The sequence below is a fragment of the Empidonax traillii genome, unplaced genomic scaffold, assembly GCF_003031625.1.
Source record: "Empidonax traillii isolate 1590-97213 ecotype Southwest subspecies unplaced genomic scaffold, ASM303162v1 scaffold286:size1162393, whole genome shotgun sequence".
Classification (NCBI taxonomy): domain Eukaryota; kingdom Metazoa; phylum Chordata; class Aves; order Passeriformes; family Tyrannidae; genus Empidonax; species Empidonax traillii.
In genome coordinates, this window is record NW_020955479.1 from 499,261 (window position 1) to 521,907 (window position 22,647).

The 22,647-nt window shown below is 42.1% G+C and overlaps 1 protein-coding gene across 3 annotated transcripts in view; it reads left to right on the forward strand.

Moving 5' to 3' along the window:
* Nucleotides 1-22,647, forward strand: part of CEP112 (centrosomal protein 112) — a 150,020-nt gene that overhangs the window by 109,486 nt on the left and 17,887 nt on the right. For all 3 annotated transcript variants that reach the window (XM_027890379.1, XM_027890381.1, XM_027890380.1), the window contains one exon: nt 126-275. In XM_027890379.1, coding sequence (XP_027746180.1) covers nt 126-275 — 150 coding nt within the window. The remainder of the gene's footprint in view (nt 1-125; nt 276-22,647) is intronic.

A 22,647-nucleotide genomic window follows, 5' to 3' on the forward strand; every position in this document is an offset into this window, starting at 1 on the left:
AGCGCGCGGTGTGGGAATTTGGGATGTTTAGCTGTTTGCCGGTGCCATGTTCGTACCAGGCATAAAAACATGCAAAATACATGCCTTTCACCGAAGGGAGGTTTAACCTGCTGTTTTCTTTTTAGGTCATAGCCGAACTTAAGACAACCATTTCCTCCCTGACAGAGGAGCGCAGCCGGCAGCAGCTCGTGGCGGAGCAGCGGCTCCAGGAAGTCATACAGAAGTTGGAAGATGAGAAGCAGCAGCTGATGACAGATAATGACAGAACAATCAAGGTAATCTGGGGGTTTTAGTCCCTGATTCTGCTGGCTGGGGGAGCGTAATGAAAAGTTCTGCCGCGGGCAGATGAGTGCAGGTATCAGCCCAGGCACCAGACCTGGACTTTGATGTAGCTGATGACTCAGGCTCCCTTTTCCTCCAGCTGATCCTGGGCATAAAACACGTGGATTGGGCAAATCTAATCCAGCCACTTCAGTCAAATACTTGAGTCTTTCCTGTTCTCTTTCTTTTAGTATTGACTCTGATATTTTAGCGCATTTTCATCACCTTTAAACAGTGTTTTGAGGACTTAAAGAAATACAGGTGAGGCAGCAGCGTGGCATGGGCTGTAGCTTGGTTTTCACATTCTCAGCTTTCATATTTAAGGCTACAGAGAAAGAAAGGATGTTCTTAGCTTCCATTGAAAACTATATGCAAAATCTGTGCTAAATGTCAGTGCAGTAAAGTATTTGTTATTTGTATTTTTGTTTGATTTCTACATATTCTGCATCAGAATTGCATTCTCGGGCCTTTCTCAGCTCTTTTAAGAGACTGCTGGGTCTGAATAGCCAGAATCTGTTCTTGCTGTTTGGACACCTTGATTCAAAGTGGCTGCAGAGAATCCTAGGAATAGTTTCTAAACATCTTTCTTTTCACAATAGTAAAGAGCAATGGAAAAGTTTGGACACAAGCAATCTGCTCAGGTTGACAACGAAAACACCTCATGAGAAGTTGTATAGAAGAAGAGAATTACCTCCTGCCCTTGACAGTGGAAATCATCTTCCACAGAGCCAAAAATATGCTGTAATTCAAGTTATCACTGGTACCTTCTTGAGTTATACATTTGAAAAATGTTCACCAGCTTTTTGTCTTCTGGTGCAAATTCTACTGTTGAATTTGTGGATTCACTTTAAACTAAGTTACATTCAATGGAAATAATTCAACTGTTGGTAACACCAGTGTTTAAACACTAATGATTATAGCTTGTATGAAATCCTTCTCCATGTAAATTAGCCATTATAAACCTAATTTTGATGTTATTACCTCTCAATGTAATGAAATCCATAAAACCCACAGGGCAGTTCTGCACAGGGTTTCTGAGCAGTGTCCCAGAGTTTTTAGGACTGGTGCTGGGAGTATGTTTTGTAAGATTTTGTCAACTTGGGGAAGAAATTGGAGGAGCTGTTTTGTTTGGAGTTCTTGAACTTGGTTTAGTGTCATTAACATTGTACTTTAAAAAAAAAAAAAATCTTCCTTTGAAACCACTGATTTAATGGAAATTTACTGAAATCCAGATACCCAAACAGAAAAGTCTTAGGAAGGTAAACTGTGTATTTTTAAGAACCACACATATTTCTAGACCAGCATATGCAGAAATACTTTGCTTTTTATTAGCCTGAGGGGAAAAAAAAAAAAAAAAAAAAAAAAAAAAAAGAAGAGAGATTTTGGTGCAAGTGGAATCCTGGATATCCTGGAGATGAGAAATAACATCTAACCCAGGGTAAGCTGAAGACCTCGAGGGATGATTAAAGAAACATTCTAAAAACAAAGCAATCCTTAATATAATGTAAACCTTTGAGAAGACTCGATGTAGTATAAGCTATTGAAAATACTATCATTAAAAAACAGGCATTTGCTTAATATAACACTGATTTAAACTAACATTGAGGAACAGATTGCAATTTCCTCTATTGGTATTGGGTGGCTTCCTGTAAGACCTTCCAATTATTATTTCCTTTCAAAGGGAGAAATACATTTTTACAGAAACCAATTGGCTCTCAGAGAAGTTTTGGATTTAGGCAGTAAAGTGATATCCAGATGTGGATGCCATAATACATGATTCTGATGTTAATTCAAATTCCTGACTCTCTTTGCTAGTTAAAGGTTTCTGAGTTGTTATTATTGCACATTCGCATCCATCTCCTTCATCTTGTTGGGTTTTTTTAAGCAGTATCTCAAATACTAGTCAAAAAGAGTAAATTTAAGAACATTTTGCTTCTTTGGACAACCTGAAAACCCCAATCTGGCAACACTTTTTGGCTTCAGGCGGCCTCAGTTTGGTTCTGTTTGAGACTAAGTTAAAGGCCTTGGCACTCTGTGTTAGGCCATGGGTTAGTCTGGCCTAAGGGCAAGTCAAACTTGTCAGCACTCCTGAAATCAGGATAATATTTTGGCTCCTCACATTCCTTTCTCCTGCCTTTGAAGGTGTCCACTTTGCCGTGGAGTTGCGAAGTCTCGTGGCGCAGCTCAAAGTAACAGTTGGTCTGTCTGACCCCAAAAGCTCAGTTTGTCCTTCACTGCCAGGGAAATGTCTTTGCTTTGAACTTGCCAGGAGTTGCCTCCTTCGGAGCAGAGCCCAAGGACGCTGCAGTGGGGCTGGGAAGGGACAAATCCAGCCCCAGCTCACCTGGTGCCTGTGCTGTGCCTCCCCTGGGGTGTGCACACACCTCAGACGTCAGGAACCATCGGTCTGGACCGTGGGGTTAGTTGGGAGCAGAGCTGTATTAATGCCCTGCAGATGTTTGGTCAAAAGCTGCTTAAATTGCCACGTCTGTTCTCCTGTTTGTGATGCTCCAGGCTGGGATTGCAGGAGGAACCCTCGGGTTGGGTTGGGTTGGGTTGGGTTGGGTTGGGTTGGGTTGGGTTGGGTTGGGTTGGGTTGCGTGTCTGCAGGAGCCTCGCTGGTCACTGCAGTGTGGGGGACACTTCCGAAGGCTGAATTTAAATTAGGTTTCTGGCACCCCAGTAGTGATCTACCCACAACAACCTGGAGCTTGATACACTCAAACAATCAGGGAATTTGCCCAGCTTCTCTTCTGCTTTTAGTTACTGCTTGGACTGGGCACTAGTGTGAAGTTTATGGCATTGCAGAGATACCTTGAGGTTATTTATGAAATCCCAGCCTGAGTTGTTTGGGGTTTTTGTATGAAATCCTTTTGGATTCTGGGATTGAAAGCACAAAACAGTTCCTGGGATTGGAACTGCAAAACATGTTCAGAGCATTTTAGTGTTGAAGTTCATGGCCAAGTGGGGACTCCACATCAAAAAGTAGATTCTGGAAAGAAACGGGTGATGGAGAACATACAGTGACAAACCCACAATAGAAAAGGGGGAAAATTATGCTTTTTTTGCCAGATGAACCGCATTTGTTGTTTGGTTCCTATTACAGATTCTAGGATTCTGTTAAATCCCAGAATTAGCACCAAAATTTCATTAGCAAAACATGGTTGGAAGATGACATATTTCAGCACTGTGTTTGTCAGCCAGCTTATGATCTGATTAATTCTGTTAATAAATAAGACTTAAAAGATTTCTAGGAAAGAATGTCCTATGATATTGTTCCCCTTCATGTGAAAAATTTTCAAACAGTGGCTTTGCTTTGTAATGTTGAGAGGGGGGAAAAAAGTCGAAGTGTATTTTATAGCCGTAGCAGAACAAAGGAGAAAACTTCTGGTTTTAAGTTGTCTGGGCCTACGTGGGCATTGAGTGTTCTTAACATCCTCATATATTTCTGTTCTAACAAGGCTGTTGTATCTTGGAGGAAAAGGATAATTTCCTCCCTGCAAAGTACTGAGGGTTTTATCAACATAAAGAATTTCCTCCATGCAGCTGTAAAAAATATTCACTCTTCTATAGCTGGGCTCCAGTCAGTCCTCGTGTGGGGCACTGGATTTTCTTTTATTCTGGAAAACTCTTTCCATGGGGGGGGGGTTTTACACTGATATCCCTTTATTTGGGATGTCACTCAGTGACTGTGGGGTCTCTTGGGTCCCCAGCCCACCTCTCTGCTCTCCCTGTCCTTCCTGTTTGATTTGCCTCATCCCCCCTCCCAACCACGTTTGCTTCTTGCTAAAAGTAAAACAAATAATTGCAAACTTTGAGGTGTTTTAAAGCATTCAGAACATTTCTTAAGGGCACCTGATATCTTTGTTTCCAGAAAGTAGCTGTCAAAATACACTGAAGGTATTTACAGATGTCTCTGTGAGAAAAACTGTGTTTTTAGAGAGTCAGAGAACAAGCTAATTTTGCAGGTTGTTGTATTTTACCATCAGCCATGTTTATTAGCAAATTCCACTTGTAACTACAAATAATACTTTGTATTAAAAGGCCCATCAGAGGTATGGGAACATTAACTGAGTGACTGCAGCTCTGCAGAAGGAATTCAGTCTTCCAAAAACACCTTCTGGAATACCAGCATTGCACTCTGCAAGAGTCAGTGTTGGGATTAGTAAGAAATAAATAATTCTTATTTATTGGTTTCAAAGTCCCAAGCAAAGGTAAATCTCAGGGGTTTAGATGCCCTTATTTGTGATTATTAAGGGGGGGGAGATGCATCAGAGAGCTCACAACTATGACCTGATCTAGACAAGAAGCATTTTTGGTCCTGTTTAACAAGTGAGACAGTGGAGGGTAAAACCTTGACTTGGTCCAAGGTTTGTGGCAAAGATGGGAATTGTGGGACTGATATCACAGAGGTCATTAATTAGGGGGGGAAATAACCCTAAAAGCTTGGTGCAAACTATAAACGAAAACCTAAAACTTAGGGTAAAGTGAAGAGAGAGGTTATTTCCAGGACATTTTGTTAAGAGAGTCCTGACTTGTTCTATTCCCCAGGATACATTTAGAATTAACTACTACACCCTTGAATACTGTTGAATAGCTGCAGAGTAAACTTTTGTCAATAAACCCCGCATTATTTGCAAGCTTTTATAAAATATTCTACTGCCTTTTTTTTTTTTTTTAAAATTATTTTAACTTTGATGGAGGTCTTCTTTTCCTTTTTAGCTAGCAGTGCCTGTAAAAAAGGAGGTCAGCATTTCACTGCTGGCACTGACTCATGTCTTGTAAGACATCTGGTCCGAACATGCCTCACTGCTGGTGATGGTTGGATGGCCACAGACATGCCAAATTCTGTCAGTCAGCGAAGGGCCCCGGAGATGTGTGTGTGTCACAAAGCTCTCCAGAGGGGCCTCAAATCCTTCTAATTGCTTTTGTGGCCAAACATTACCAGGATAAACCACTTGGCATGGTGGAATAAAGTGTTGCAAGGGACCATCTTGATGTTAAGTACACAGAGCCCTTTTTCATGGGCCTTTGTTTCTTTGTGGCTGACTTTAGTCTATAATAATACAAATAGCTCTGCAGTGTCTTTTATTAGCAGGGAATTACAAGGCACCAAACACTTGCACCTTAGCATTGTAAAGCAGGCATTAAAATTTACCAGGCAAATAACATTATCTTGTTCATAATTTCCTGTGTTCTGTTTGATCAGCAGAGGAAGTCATGTCCTCCAAAAAGAACAGGTAAATTAAATCTGCGGGTCTTTTATGGCTTTGCCTTCTCTTTTACATGGGATCCAAACTCTGAGGCACCTGTTTTCCACAGCCTTTGTTGGTGTGAGTAGTAATTTCACCCCCAAATTCTCTCTCTTACAGAAATGAGGGTTTAGCTTCAAGCTTTTCAACACTTGCTTATGCTCTGTCTCTTGATTCCATCACATGGGTATCTTTAAAAACCTGTATTGGCACGTTCATTATTAAAGGTAATTAAAATAGGCTGACATTTGTGTTAAGGGTAGATGGTTATTGATCACCACTGAAATCCTGATTTTTAAAAACTCTTGCTCTTCTTTTCAAAAATCACATCTCTTTTCCTGTTGCTTATTTCATTGTCTGAAGCACAGTACCTTCTCTTCAAAATTACAGGGTTTCAGATGTTTGGCCAGCCAGGCAATGCGAGTGGCTGAGCATCTGTAAGTACTTTATAATATCTTTGACATGCTTTGTGAGACAAAGAATTGAGTCATCTTTTTTTTCCTGCAGCAAGCTTTGCACTCTGGCATTTTTCTTGACTTTTCATGTCTCAACACATTGAAGAACTTACCATGGCCAACAGCAAGAATCAGACTTACAAGTTTTATAAAAGGCTAGAGCTAGTGCCTGCCTATTCCTCTGAACTGCAGTCCTGATTTATCCAACAGGTTTAAAACTTGGTATTTTTACTTTTTCCTGCATTATTATTGTTGTCCTCAGTGTTTTGTTTTCCCTCCAGAAGGCTCTTTGCTGCATGAAGTCCTCTTTATTCCTTTTAAGCCCCAGAAGGGATGCCACCTGTCTCCAGATTATGCATTCTATAAATGCATAATAAAACATGAAGTCACATATAGATAAACTATCAGTTTCTTTTAATGATGTGAACGACACTAATTTTGCAGTGGAAAAATGGCCAAAAAATTTTTCAAAAAACCAGATATAAAATTCAGTGCTTTTAACTGACAAGACAGGAGTAATAACACTGAGAGAGGTCCTGGGTGATTAGAAAAGTGCAAAGAAAACACTCTTATTAGTAAGTGTTAAGTAATACTAACCCAAGCCCACACAGCTTGTAAAGGAGAGCAGACAATATTTATAACCCTGCCATAAGAAAATGGAAATGAGCTGTTTTAAGATGCTTAGAGTTTACTGCTGCATTTCAGAGACGTTCCACTCTCCAAAGAGCACAGGGCTTTTTATGTGGAGGAGAAAGTGGGGCCTAAAGAGGCAGAGCTGGGGAGATACCCAGAAGTTAGGAGGCAGAGTGCCTGGGAGGAAGAGCCTGTGCTCCAAAGTCTAGAGAGAAAAAAGAAAAAAAAAAAAAAAAAAAAAAAGATAAAGATAAAAACAAGTGTCTAATGTCATCCAAAGACAGGGCATCTGTAAAACAGCCTGCGCAGAGGGCTGTGTAGGCTTTCCAAGGGCTGTTCTTTGTTGCAGTTCCAGTGAGTTCCTGGAACGCAGCCTCCTTCCCTGCTCCTGGAACAGCCTTGACTGCAGGGCTGCTCCAGCCGTGGAGGTGGAAACACAATATGTGTGAACTGGATATTCGACCGAACAAAGGATCGCCGGGGAAAGCGACGCCTTCCGAGCCAAACCTTGCGCAGGGCCGCAAGCGTTTGTGGCTCTGGGTTTTAAAAACTGAAAGGGTTTTAAAAAAGCCTGGCGTGGCCACACGAGTTTGGCAAACCGAGATTCTGGGGATTGGACCTGCTCTGTTATCAGTGTCTGCTTCCCTTAGATATCTTCCTTGCTCATCCCAGGGCAGCCCTGGCTGATCCCGCTGTGCCCACGTAGAACTTCCAGGAGTTGCGTCAACGTGTTGGGTTTTTTGTTTTTTGGTTTTTTTTTTATTTTGCAAAACTGCGTGTTCTGCTCCAGATTTGCTTTCGGGTTTGTGCTGGTAGTGGTGCAGGGATATCAGCAGGAGAGAGTCACTGAGGGTTTCAGCTTTGTGCATTAAAAACGCTCTTGCCAAAATGAGTGTTGACTTTAGAAATCTTCAGATTCCATTTAGGACTTTCTGCTGGCTCTCCAGCCTCGTGTGTAACTGAAACTGCGGGAGATCAAATATCAGAGTGCTTTTTGAGAAATGACTGACTAACACTTTTGAATGGCAGATCACAGGAAAATAGGAATATCTTTGTTAAACTTACCATTTTCATAATAGTTGGCCTTTTCTTGAGCGTAACAAGAGAGTCCTGGTGAACATGATACCTGTGCATGGCAACTATTTACCAATATTTAAAGGCAGGGTAGCAGAAGTATCAAGTGGTCTGTAGCGGTTTTTGAAAGGCATTGCCTTAATTTTCTATAACTGGGGTGGGTTTTTTTCCATACAGAATGAAAATACCTATTGTTTTCTTAGCATTAAAAGATTAGTTACAAAGAGCTACTAGAGGAAAGCAGCCAAAGCTGCCATATTTCTGCCACTTTCTTGCGTCAGTGGAGTTGAGAATAAAAGAACTTTCCAAGTTACAGTACTGTACTTGAAAGGGAAAAAAGTATGCAGGGACTTTTATCTGTGTATTCAGTAGATCAGATGGCAAACTCACCCCGGGAGCTGAGCAGGGGAGCAGCTTCTGCTTTTCTTAGTAAGCCTGGAGTGTGAAGCAGCCCCGAGTACGACATCAAAAGGTACAAATACGCGTCGAGTGTAAAGTCTGGGCTTCTCAAAACATCTCCCTAATTAGCACAACTTGGGTATTTGCAGTTCCAGCTCTGACTTTCCCACAGTTGTGTGCTCAGCAGAAGTGGCTTTTTCATCTCACGAATCTCTGTAAGAGGTTAAACCTACAAATGCTGTCACCAAACCTGACCCGTCGGATCCTCCATGCAAACCTATCCCCTTTCCTACCAGCATCAATCTCCCCATTGTGCCCAGCTGGAAAATGGGAGATGTAGCTCTCAGCCAATTTCTTGTTCTAGAAGAACGAGATTGTTTTAATTGAGTGTTATTATCAGCCGGTTCTTGTGGTTTGACACGGATTCAAAGTGAAGCCGTTCATCCGCTTAAGGAACGCGTAGGCACTCACAGAATAACCTCAGTGAGTTTTCGGATGCCTCCATCCTCAGGGAAATTGGTTTGACTTGCCCTTCAGTGGAAATTTTGTGTACTGTTGGCAGCCAAAATAGCACAAGAGTCCAGAAACAGAAGAAAGTCTATTCTGTGCATGGCACTCTGCTCCCTTTCCCGCTGCAGTCTGTACAGTGAATATTTTCTGTCGGTGCACCTTGTTGCCTTGCAGCTCGAGGAACCTGTCTCTGTGTTCACACAGTGCATGTCTCTGTAAAAAGGTGGAAAACTGGATTAGTTGTATTGAAAAGATACTTTATTCTTTGAGCAAGTGGATGTTGCATTTCATGTGCACGCTCCATCTTGCACTGGAGGGTGGGATGCCTTTCCTGGGAGTAGTTTATTTTTGCTGATTTGTGCAGCGTCTTGTGTTGATTCCCTGATGAATCCTGATGAACAGGATTTCGTACAGTAAATATTTCTTGAAAACATGCATGCCTGAGGACTTGAGGCTGAAGCTTGTAGAGAAAACTGTGAACCTCATGGCTGAAGCTTTCTCTTAAGCATTTCTGTGCAGGCATCAGTAGTTTTGTATCTTTGGCCTCTCCAAAATAGTTTGACTGTTTTATGGAGCAAAGAGAGTTCACCTGTTTTCCTCTTCAGGAGTCTGTCTATGAAATTTGTTCTCAGGAAACTGAAATAAGTGTCACCTACAGGATAAAATTTAGGACTTTAAATGAACTTCTTGGCAACATCCCCTCCAAAACTGCCAGATAACAGAGGACTGCAAGAGCAGTAAAGCTGGGATGAGTCAAGCACATCAAAAGCCTTACTCCTCCAACACAACCACTTTTTAACTTCTTCTGTTACTAAAACTGTCTCTGCTTATTTTTACTTTAAGCTTTCGCAGCCCTGAAGTCAATAACTTCAATTAAATCAGTATGATTTAATAGTTATGAAACCAAACTCTTCAGCACTGGTGCACATCCACTTACGATCCAACCCTTGATGCAACACCAAGAGTTATCTGCAGTGGTGTTGGAACTGCCTTCACCAGCCTGGACAACCCCCTGGGAGACCCAAAATTTGTGTTCCTGGTGTTGAATACGTCTCCTGCATTTGGCACCTCGAGAGAATATATCCTCAGTGAAAACCCTGGATTGCCAATTATGAAGAATTCATTAAGATTTGCTGAAGTTCAAAGCAAAAAGACCAGTTCCTCACAGGTCAGGGCAGCTCTTCTAATGGTTCCTGCTTTGCCTCCAGCAGCAGCTCATCTCCAGAACCTGTTTATTTTTCTGCCAGGGCTGTTGGCAGGTGAATAGAGTCACATCAGATCACCTCACTTGTATTTTATGCTGGAAACCTGTGCCCTGAATATGCCATTTTCCTGGCCCAGCACGGCATGAGATCATGGATTTCAAACCAGTCCATGTTGGCCTTAGAAGACAAAACATGCAATGCCCCGTTCACTTCCCTTTTGAGATCTGCCAGGAAGTCCCAGCTCAGTTTTGCCCTGGGGTTTGCTCTTACAATTCACACCATCCCAGAGGAATAACGCTTGGTGTGGGGAGGAAGGAGAGCATCACTCATCCTGTCCTGAAAATGCTCTGAGATCAGAGCGTTTGTGAAACAAAAAGGGGGTGAGTGCAAGTTCTTCTAGAACCGGATCAGGGGAAAACAAAACACTCCCTTTTCCAGGGAAATAATTAGTTAGGACATGTCAGCACCTAAACTTCATGCAGATATCCTGTGGTTTGGGAAAACACAGCATTTGTGCACTTGCCCAGTGGGCAGCAGTTCTAGTCCAGAATTCATAGACTCACAGAATCATTAAGGTTGGAAAATACCTCTGAGATCACTGAGTCCAACCATCCAGGCTCCTGAGAGTCCCTGTCTCAGGGGCACAACTTTCATTTCAGTAGAAGGTTGTTCTCTCTCTTAGAATTGTTGAAAAGACCTTAAATCCTGAAGTGCTGTAACATTTTCCTTTCTATTTTCTACATCAGTGCCCGGGGACTTGCAGGAGTTGCCACCTGTGGTGCCATGGTGCAGCTTGGCCTTTTCATTCCTCTTGCCCTTCTCACCCTGTGCCCACCCTTCCACCACCAGGATCTAGCCTGGTGGAGACTCAGGAAGAAGATGTGCCCACTCAGGGAAGGATGAAGCCCACAGGAGTGTCCAACCTGCTGCTCCAGGTGCTCCCCCTGCTCCGCTCCCTTCCAAGTTTGTTGTGTAAGGAAGAGTGAAAGTACAAACAGGAAAACTAAACATGAAAAGTGAGTTTGTTTGCTTACTGAGAAGCCTGGGAGTGGCAGAGTGGAACTGCATAAGTAAAAATTCAGTCTCCCAAATGTTAGATACCTGCAGAAACACCTGCACCACTGGGCCAAGCCAGAACTCTGCAGGCAGCTGGAAGGAGAAATCAAAGTTGTGCATTGACCCTCTCTGATCTCGGAAAAAAAATATGCTGTGTTTAAATTCCTCTTACTTTTATTTCTAATGTTAATATAACTCATTTTCTTCCCAGTTTTGCACTCCTCATTCAGCAAGGTAAAGCAGCAATTCCTGAAGACTCTTTTGAGTCTGAGATACAATTTGAATTGTATCAGTGGATTTTAATTGTCTCTCTGGAAACACCTTTGTCCACAGCTGTGCTCTCAGCTCCGAGGAGCAGCTCAGACCTGATGGATTGTTTTCTGCCTCCTCCCAGAGTAACACATCACTTCTGCTTAATGTTTGTGTCAATCTGAAAACCACTGCATGGAAATGTGGACTTGCAAATCAAGTCTGCTGTTGCTGGGCACTCATTTGCCAGCGTTTGTGTCTCTTAACTGAGCCTTCATGGTGGGTGTGAGGAGGCTGATGGCCCTTCTCCATCCATCTTGCTGTTTGCAAAAGCTGCCTCAGCAGAGGACCAATAATAGGATTCTTAGTTTTTTCACACTGTGCTTATATAATGTTTTTCCTGCAGTTTATGTCTCAGCTGTGATAAGGGAAAGTTTTTGAGATGCATGAAGTAGCTGACAAGCTCTGCCCCTGGCACTCTGTAGGTCAGATGAGAAACACTAGTTTGTAGCTGCACAAATGAGAAACTGGTGGCACTTGAGAACCTGGTCTGTTTTCTGTTATTTTTAATGCTTTTGCATTTTAAAAATGTCATCCATGTAAGAATATTTGGAGCTGTTTACATATATTTAAAAAAAAAAAAATGGAAAATGAAAAGAGCCTGCCTGCCTTTCAGATGTGGAAACAGGTTCCTGAAACAGAAAGGCACCAATTGCGTTATTTTTCTTGTTCAGAGCATTTTGGCTGATGGCTGAAGTGGATACCAAGGTTTGACATTTGTCACTCAAAACCTCAGAGTCCTGTAGAAGATAAACTACAAGGATTGTTTTGGCTCAAGGAGAATAGAAGTGGCCACGCTGGGTCGAAGTGGAGTCTGTCTGTCTGTCCTCTGGGACGTGGTATCTGATAAGAGAAGCTCAGGACAGAGCAGAAGAACAAGCTGAAGATTTGGGGACATTTCCTCAGTATACTCACCCATTCTCCAGAAGATACAGTTTTGAGGGAGTTGTTCCTTTTTTTTAATAGTCTTCCAGGGCGTTTTGGGCTGTGGATCTTCGTGTTGCACTCTGAGTCCTTGTGCCCTCAGCACCTGTGATGGCCCAAGGCAGAACATTCCCACTGAACAGTTTCTGGGCTCGCTGTACTTTTTGGGGGTATTTTAACTGCCTTGTCGTGACCCTGTGGGAATTCCTTGGAAGCAAAGGCAGGGGGATATCTTGGGGATGCTTGTTAGGTTCATAAGTGACTCAACAAAACTTGTGCTGTGTGGGACTGAATTCCTCTCCTGCCTGTGCATTTTCACGTAAGACTTTTCTGCCACAGCAGGAAGATCCACTGACTGAATTAGCAGATCCTTTCAGCTCAAAACTGGGTTGAAACAGACTCAACAAAAAAATCACAACTCCACTGAAATCAGATCTGCTTTGTCACAACTGTGAGGAGAGCTCTTGGCGTCCCGCTAGAACTGTATCTGAGACACAGCAAGTGATTTTTTCCCCTCTCATCCTCTTTTTGGTTTCCTGTGTATAAATCACACCTGATTTCTTACCTGTGCTGGTGAATTATCAGCGTCAGAAGGTCCAGTGTGGGCTGTTTGTTTCTTGTGCAGACAGTTGCCTGTTGCAGTGGTGTTTCTCCCAGGAATCTCTCCCAGGAACCCTCAGTCTGAGGGTTGGTTTGGAGGCTTTCTTTTATTGATTATTCCAGTTCAGCAATAAATGTTATATTAGAGCTAAGGAAATAGGGTGGTGGGTACTCCCAGCAACAAGTTATGCAGGAATAGAGTAAAATATATTGAATAAAAGGCTAACAGAAACATTTAAATAGGCCATGGAGCCTGACATTGTTCCTTGCTATGTGAGTGTATGTCTGTCTGTCTAAAATATTCTGTACTAGTTTTCCAGAGCTCTAAAATGGAAGGCAAAACTTCTGAAGGAGCTGAAATAGATCTTACCCATGTCTAATTTTGAAAAAAAAAAAAAAAAAATAGAAGAACTTAAAGGATTTTAGAAGTGTTTAGAACCATTGGCATTATGACAGCAAGAATCTCTGTCATAACGTCATATGATTAACGAGATCAGAAACATTCTGGGATGTTCTGATCAGTTATGTTAATGCCTCTTTTAAAAAGTATAAAGCTAATGCTCTATAAAATAGATACTTGAAAAACAGTTTTGGTTTTCCTCAGGCAAGTGAGATTAGAGTTTCGTAATCTGTTTGACCAGCTGCAGAGGACGTTCTGTTTCATTTTTTCTTTTTAAGTAAATGAGCTTCATCTCAACATGATTAAAAAATAAAAAAAAAAAAAGGAAAAAAAAAGGACTCAAGCTTCAAAAATGCTCAGTTTTCACACATACTTTTTAAATAGGAGCAACTGCATTGTCATGTCTTGTTGCAAATGTAATTGGGTTGGAGGTCATTAAAGACTTTGAATTAAAGAATTTCCAACTTTCCAACTGTGCGTCCTCCCCTGTCAAGAATCATCCCATTTTTGGCTTCCAGACATAATTTTAGCAAATATTACTTTGCTGCCTCTCACATCTTAACGTGTGTGGAGTGTGCAGGCACTGTTGAGTCAAGCTCGCTCTTGTTCAGTTCAAAAAGCAGTGGTTTGCCTTGAGAGTTAATGTTGTTGATTAAGGTTACTTTGAAAGGTAGAAAGACATTATTAGATTTTTTTTTTCTGTGTGTGTGCCTGCGTGCAAGAGAACATGTGTTATTTTATGTAAAGGGGGGATTCCAGCAATATTGAGCAATTCATTGCACAAAATAAATAGTTTTGCTTTCGTTCTTACTGGGAATCAGATTAGCCCATTGATTAGAAATACCTGAGCCTTTCATGCTTCTTTTTTAAAACAGCATAACGAAATAAGAGGCTTTGCAAAGCCTGTTAGAAATGTTTATATTTCCAGGTCTTCGTGCCTCTGTGAGGAGGAATGCATTTTAAGGAGACATTTGTGGAGCACCAGGGGTCTGCTGGAACCTCTGGGCTGGCTCCAGGTGTAAAGTGTCCGAACACCCACTTAAAGTGGCAGTTTGGTGATAAACTTGGTTGGGAGTGAAGCCCTGGGCAGGGAGAAGATTGCCTCGTTGAGCGAGTGATTGATAAATCTGCTTTATCACGACTCCTCTGAATCACTGCAGCAAATTCTGCTCGAACCCCTCATTTTTGTTTTCGTAGAACTGTTTTTAGGAATTTACAGCGAGCAACAGAACCAGATGTTTCACTGGTTAATTTCTGTTCACAATTGCAGTTTTTCACTGGCGCGGTGTTGACGTGGAGTTTTAGACATTGTTACGGCAGAGCATCAAAAATTCAAGAAGTTGTCTCAAAGTATTGAAGGCGACATCAGGTCTTCGCAGGAAACCAGCTCAGAGGATGGCAGGCTCCTTGCTGCTCCCTTTGATTGCAAAGTGTTTAATAAAAAGCAAATTAGGAAATGAAAATTGTCCCGGGGATCAATCGGGCACAGCAGTTCCGCCTGCTCAGCGTTATCTGCCAGACATTAACCTGATTGGGAACGTTGTCTTCGCTATAATAGTCTCAAAATCAGCCTGAAAGGTTGACTTTAAAAATACCTGATGTATTTTTGCGTGTGCTCTGAGGCTGATAACAAACTCTGCAGTTCAAGTTTTTAATAACTCGGGGCGAGGGGGGAGCCGAGAAACTTCAAAAGCTTCGCGATAAACGTTTCTGACAAAGCGTCAGCCCAGCGTTAGGCGGAATCTTGGTAAATCCTCTCATAAGTGGTTTAAAATGGAGTTCTGAACTTCTCCTTCGTAAGTGTGTGCTTAAGATGTCACGGTGCCTTCGGGTTTAGGAGATTCGTTTTATCTGGTACGTGCGCACCGTTGGTGTCTCTGCCGACGCTTCGGAGAGGGGGAACAGCGGAGCAGATTTCTCCTTTTGGCAGCCTCTGCCCCTGCTCTTGACCATGACACTCATGGAGGCTGAGGCTGGGAAAAGGGAAAGCAGGGCTGAAGCAAAGCACTGAACGCTCCAGGTAAATATTACAGTAAATCTTCTGAGCTGGCAGGCTTTCTGACTGTCGTCATCGTGACAACCCTCAAGCTTCCTGGCCGTAGACAAAGCAATGGCTGGACGTGGCAGCCGCTTGCTGGGTTTTGTGGCTCCTTGAGAAAAGCAGATGAAAGCCAGTTTATTACAGCTCTTTGAACCTTGCCTCCCTCCCCTCTCCTATCACCTGAGCTACTAGAACAAAGCAGAAACTTTGCTTTCCTTGCCTCCCCCTGGAAAAAAAAAAAAAAAAAAAAAGCCTAACTTTGCAATTTATGCTGCTGTTGTCTTTGAACTGTTATCTCTGCAGGACCTGCTCTGCCTTATGGCTTCCTTTGCCTTTCAGAAGAACTGAGTTTGAAATGCCCTGCAGTAAAACCCTGGCTCAGCAAAATGCTTAGGCCTAATTTTGAGCCTACGAGTGGCCCTGCTGGTGCTATCGAGGAGTTTTAGGGAAATATCTTAGAATCATGGAATCCCAGAATGGTTTGGGTTGGAAGGGACTTTAAAGATCATCTCCTTCCATCCCCTGCCAGGGGCAGGGACACCTTCTGCTGTCCCAGGCTGCTCCAAGCCCCGTCCAACCTGGCCTTGGACACTTCCAGGGATGGGGCAGCCACAGCTTCTCTGGGCAACCTGTGCCAGGGCCCCCCCACCCTCACAGGGAAGGGATTCTTTTTAATATGGCTCAAGACTTTGTAGGAAAATGATCATAAAACTTCAATCAACTCAGTTAGATATATGCAGAAAATGCATCTGTATCTTGTGGGAGCAAAGCAGGGAAAAAATAGTCACGTTGACAATCCTAACAGTGCTCAGGGAATCTCCAAAACACACCAATCCTGATGAGGTCTGCTATGAAAGTGTGATGGGACTGCTCAGGAGCTAATGCTGATGATCCAAAGTATATCACCTACTGCCCATAAATTGTGAGAAATGAAAATAACTTGTCTTAGAGCCGCACTGGAAAATGTTTGTATATATGTTTCTCTTACATTAAATACCCACTTTAAATTGTTTTTCACTACTAACAGGGAGATTTGGTTTTGTTCCCGGAGTCAAATGATTCCTTTCCTTCCTGAACCCCTTTCGCTCTTCCCCCAGTCCCTCAAGGGAAGGATTTGTTGTACTTCCCAAGGGCATCTCCTGCTGGCAAATCCCTGAAGCAATAGATTGGTGCAACAGGGAGCTGCAAAGCCCCCCCTTGGGTGGTTTTGCAGCGTCTCCATTCCCATGGAGAAGTGTCAGCCAAGTGAGCAAACTTCCAAACGTACCCTGTATGTGGGAGTTCACGTTACTCCAAGTGGGAGCTGATGAATCCTGAACCTTTGGGAATTATGCCTTTTATCTGATCCCTGACCAAGTAAAGCTTTTTTTTTTTTCATAATGACAGGAGAAAATGGGCAACCACCTCTTTTTGGGACACGTCTACAAAGGTTATTACCATTTGCATTTTCGTTCTGTGTTGTAATTTCACGTTTGCTCTTCGTGAAATGGTGTTTAGTGGTTAAAATTAACTATTAGGCCTGGAGATTCCCAGATTTGCTGTTCTGTCATTGCACAGCAGGACACTCTGCAGATTGGACCTGGAAGATCTTCTCCTTTCCCCCACCCAGTGCTGGTAACTTCACCAGCTCATGAAGTTGGACTGTTGGCAACAGGCTGGGAGGTCAGTGAAAAGGAAAGTAAAATGGGAAGGAGAGATGTCAAATATCGCTTAAGGTGTTTTAATTTTTGTTCCTGAGGACCAGTAAAGCATAAATGCTCTCTACAGTCATCATAGTAATTGTAATGTACCTGTAGGACAGAAGAATAATTTGTGTTATTAAACACCCTAACTATTTTCAGTGTAAAATAATGGATTTTCTGCTCTGGTGCAGTGATGTTGGCCCCTGCATATAGGTTGTGGAAAACTTTGTTTGCAAAAACAAAGCTATTGTTTTAACAGAAACCACAGAAATTTGGCCTTTCATATTGAATCAGTAGCATAATGAGTCGTGGAGCAATAGTTCAACATCAAAGGAGACTTCTTGGATATATAGTGTGTTGCAACAACGGCGAAAAAGTTCCCACCAGAAAGGAATTTTGCCATATGTGAGCAGCAGACATATGTATTAGGTTAAAACCAGAAGATTTCCTTTGCTTTACACCAAAAACAAGAGAGCACTCGAGTGCAGAGGTTTTCTGCTGGAGAGTGGTGTCAGTGGGCAAGCACTGCACGAGAACCCAAAAATTTGGCTCAGACAGCGGCATTTCACTTTTTCAAATGCCCTGGCTTTGCTCTGACTCGTGGCATTGCATCAGTGCTCTTCGTAGATGTACTTGCCCGATTTATTTATGGCCGCAGTAAACCCAGAAAAATCTCTTTATCTACGTAAAATGTTTTAGCCAAAGTAATGATTACTTTGAAAATTGTGTGATAAATTCTGGTGGGAATTCTTGGCCTGCTTCCTTTGGATGGAGTCGTATCTGGTTCTGAATTGTGAGACCACCTAGTGTAAAGGAGAAGTTTTTGCCCAGACAGCCCATAATTCCAGCTTCAAGGAGAGATAAAGGTGCTGAAGATTGAGTGTTTTAATGACAACATTTTAAAGCATCTCCATATGTATTTCTGGAACAAAATTTGCTTTAATTTTTATTAACATTCGCTTGGCTTTTTTTTTTTTTTTCCAAAGTTCCAGAGGTTTTCTTCTCATGAACGAGGAGAAAAGACACATCAATGGATGTAATTTGAATTTAGAAGGCACTTAAAGAGAGGCCTGTATTCAGAATTATTGTTGGCACATGTTTTGAGGATGCAAAGTGGAAGCCTTCTTCTGTGGGCATTAGTAAGGAGATAATTAAGACTACAGTAGGTAATTATGGTAGCTTTTATTACTGCATCTTTCATTAACTAATTATATTAATTTGGTAACATTTCAACAATTCTTTGAAGATGAAAAGTGCAAACTCCTACTACCTTTAGTTGCAGCTTTACTCTGCACTGGTCATAAATAATGAGGGCTTTTCTTGATACAGATGTACATCTATGTGTGTGGAGTTGCTGGTGTATATATATATATATATAAAATTATATATTGATATCAGAAAAAGACTTGTCATTATCTGGCATGCTCTGTTCAGGTTGATCAGCGACTTTCCTGCTGGCACACTCTGTTTCAAATACATTGGTATTTAATGTTTTTTAGAAATTTTTCTTTTCTTTGGACTTGTCACTTATTTAACCCTCAGGCCAGAGAGGTAAATGATTGTGACCCCAGACTTGCCATGGCTGTGATGGAATCAGGAATCAAGTCCTGTCTACTCTCAGGAGCACAGCAAAAGTAGGAAATTATTTCAGGTTGAAGAAGCAAAAGCATCACACCTTTGTAAATACAGTATCTTCACAGTAATAATCAATAGCAAGAAATTAAAAATAGTAATTATTTCTATGTATGTAATTTTCAAGAACTGAATTTTCTGTCAGGGAGTCCAACCCTTCTTTTACAAAATATTCTGTGGTTAAAGGATAATCAAATCAGTTTTCATATATTAGAGACTAAATCCACATTCCCATTTCATACTTGTTCCTGTGGTTCTCAGGACTCTTTCTCTTCCCAGCTTTTAGCTGTTTTAGATTAAATGAACCAAAAGTTCATTTCTGCCTCCACCAGGGATTTGGCCCTGCTGGCATCTTTGTCTCTCTAGGGCTCCTTGTCAAAAGTATATGCTTTACAAGTTGGGGGTTTTTTTGGAAAAAACACCCTTTTTCACAGTCTCAGTTTGCCCCAGGTATCCCCCTGAATTATTCTGGTCCTCTGCATCGTCCCACCACCCCTGGGAGCCACACTCCCAACTCCACGTGTGCTACTCCCTCGTCTCCAAAGGGCTCCAACCTCCCACGAGCAGAGCTGAGGTTGAAATAAAACTTCATTAAACCTTTTGCTGGTGATAATCAACCCACAATAGAATAGTAGGAGGGGGAAAAGTGCCTACCCAGAGCTGCAGTTTGGGATGTTCTTCTCTCCTTTCACATCAGCTGGTCCCCAACCTCTCCTGTTCCACAGTGACTGTGATGGACTCGTCCACAAACTCCACTTCAGCTCCCCAAACCAGCCTGTAATATTCCAGTGGTGTGTTCTCCAAGCCATGACTCTTCTCTTCCATCCTTCTCGTGCCTCCCAATGCTGTGTGAGACCAAAACAATATGATTTTATTTTAGGATCCTTTCCATTTTTAGAAATAAATCAAATGAATGTTCCTTTTCTACAGCTGTAATTCACCCACATTGTTGCAGTGGAGCTTATTATCTCATTTACATTTTTAAGAGCTTTTCAAAGTGTAGGATATCTGGGCTGGAAAGCAAAACATTTCGTTTCTTTGTTCTCTGGCCAACACAAAGCACTTCCAAGGTCAGGTATGGTGTAGCCATTCAACAGCAAACATGTTTACATGGCATTTGAAAGCCCGTTTAACTGAAAAAAAAAAAATACTGTGTAACAGTGATGCAATTCAAGTTAGCACAGCTGAGGGACAGGGATTCATCCTGTACCTGGAAAAATTTAACTAAATAAGTTTTGTTTTCCATTCAGGGAAAAAAAACCTCAAAACCACTGACACTTAAAAATTGGCCTGGACTTTTAGTTTTTAATCCCTTTTTCTTCATCTCAGCAGTTAATAATCATAAATTCTGTTACTCTTGGGGCAGAAAGTGACATTTTGAAGCTGTAGAATAAAAAATGCTTTGGTTAGTTTTATGAAAGAGATGGTCTGGGGTGTACCTGGGGTAAGTTCTCTTCTGTTTTTAAGAGTTTTCTATGTGGCAAAAGCTTCCCTGTCTGATTCAGAAGGAGATTGGAGGGTGCTGGGAGCTTCAGGAATAGCCATCAGCATTCAGGCTCTGGCCACTGCATCTGAAGCTTTTTGACAACAGAGAGAATTTTCAGTGGGATCTCCAAAAAGGTGCATTATCTGTGACATCCATCATGATTCCTCCTAGAAAATTAATGGGCAACAAACTTGCTTAGTTCTAATTATTCCTTTCAGAGCTTAATCATATGCAGGAATCTACAGCAACCATGAGATTTTGATGTGAACTTTTTTTTTTTTTGGCGCAGCTTTGATCAAACGCCGATCTTTAGGTTTTACTTTTCTTGTCATTGTGCTGATAGAAAAGCTGGAATACCCAAATGAACATTAATTACTCGTGGAATGTGTGCAATGCAGCAATAGTCCAAAAAGGGTCTACTTAGAGGTATTTGTGATTGATCTGAGGAGTTAGTTCAGGGGTTTTTTGCCATTTCAGTACAAAACCTGCCAACAGGCAGTTATGGTGTGATTGAAAAAGTCTGTGAGATCACAGTATGTTCTGGTCTGGACAACTGGTGAATGGATGACTGTAAGACTTGATAGTTTGCTACACTCACATGCCATAGTAAAAATACCTTATTTCTAAATTTTCTGCCCTCACAATGAAATAAAACACGTGTGCTCCGTGCTGGCAAACACTGTCTCGAGTAGGTGAACCTAACAAAGGCTGTGTTATCTGAATTTCCCAAATGGAATCACTTGCAGATGCATTGCAGGCCCTCAGATTTAAAGGAACTGCTCGTTTTATCCTCTGAAGAGCACGTTTGCCGTAAAGAAGGAAAGCGAAAAGGGAGAAGTGAAGGGAGGAGAGAGCAGGGCACCAGTTGTCTTTGCCACCATGTGGTTGCTGTCTTTAGGCAGGAACAATTTGAGATCCTGTTCTGTGCTCAGGACTCGCAGATCTGCGTGCTGGGTGTGATGTGAATCACAAATATGTTTGTATGTAAGCACATACATTTGGACACACACATCCTATCCCTTGGCCGACTTCAAAGTCCTGTAAAAGAGTCAAACTTGGTCTTGAGCACAAGGGAAAGGATGACTGATGTGGGGCAAGGTTTCCTCCCTCCTTATTTTTCACTCTTAAAAGCTGATCCTGAAATAGCAGGGGAAAGATGGGTCATACTGTGTAGTTTACCCAAAGCATGCTCCAGGAATGTTCCCGAGAGTCATCCTGGGCTGGTTATGTCTGGACACTTTGGGCTTATGGCAGCACTTTTGTCAAATTAATTGGGTTTTTGGTGATATTTCTGATACGTGGAACGACCCTGCTCCTTTATTGCATTTCTACATCCTGCTTGTTTTTAGCTTTTAAATCCAAGTGTGCTTGTTTGTGTTTTACCTCACAAGAGCAGATGTACAAAAAGAAAACAAAAAGCCTGCAGTTCACACATAATTCCCACATATATTTCATTATATTAATGCAAATTCCTGGTACTGCAAGACTTGTTGAGTACTGAACACGGGTTGTATATTCAAAGCCTGGATTTCAACATTGCTCAGAAGATGCGATAGAGTAAAAGTCCCTGGGCAGATTTTGAAGTTCATGCTTGGGTCTGGTTACAATTTTTGGCAGCAGAACATGTAATAGTCTTATAGCTATAAGACTTTAAAGTTAATGCCTGGCATGACTTCAAAACAGCGTGCAAGATCTATCATAACTAGTCCTCTTATCTTATCTCAATAACAATTCTAGCCTGTAAATTATTGGAGAGTACAGTATTTCGGTGCTGTGGAAAAGAGCAAGGCTTGTTTTCTGTTAAATCTTTGCCCCCACGAGTACTTCTGATGATCCTGAGTTATTCAGGGGTGTCCTGCTTGGAGGAAGCAAACGTCAACCATATGGCATGTTCTGCGAAGTGCCCTGAGTCCGTGGGCTCGTTGGTCTGCCCTCTCAAGGGGAGAGGCAGGGGCACCAGGGGAGGGTCAGGTTGGAAGGGGCTGCCCAGAGAAGTGATGGAGTCCCCAACCCTGGATGTGTTCAAAACAATGAGCAGATGTGGCATTTTGGGACATGGCTTAGTGGGCGCGGTGGGATTGGTCAGAGGTTGGGCTTGATGATTTGGGAGGTCTTTTCCAGCCTTAATGGTTCTGTAATTCAAGGGTGCAGCTCAGCTTTTTAAAAAGCAGCACTGGAGGCTCCCTCAGTGGCATTTCCAGCAGTATCTCCAGCACGAGCCCCTTCCCAGGTCCAGCCCTGCCTCTCCCTGCTGATGGGTATCAATGCCCCCATTTCCTGCCATACAAAAGATAACTCAAAATATTCCCTTTCTGAGGCTGCAGCCGCCTCTGTGTTGGTGTCAATCCCCCCCCTCCACATTGTGCACTTTGCTTCGAGTCAGCACTTGCAGTTAACAATGCCTTTATTCAAGCTGACAACATCACTAAGCTTTCAGTAAATGTGTAAGTAAATGTTAAGCGTGTATTCAAACATCCAACAATGAGTAGGAAACTTTCAAAAAAAAAGAAAAAAAAAAAACTTTGAAACTTTGTATTGTTTGTTTGGTGTGTATCTGTTAGAAATAACATAGACTATCAGTTCCTTGGGGCACGCTGTTCCTTTGTTAGGCATATAACAAAAAGATCAAGGCCCTGAGTGACTGCTGTAATAAAAATAAATATATAAG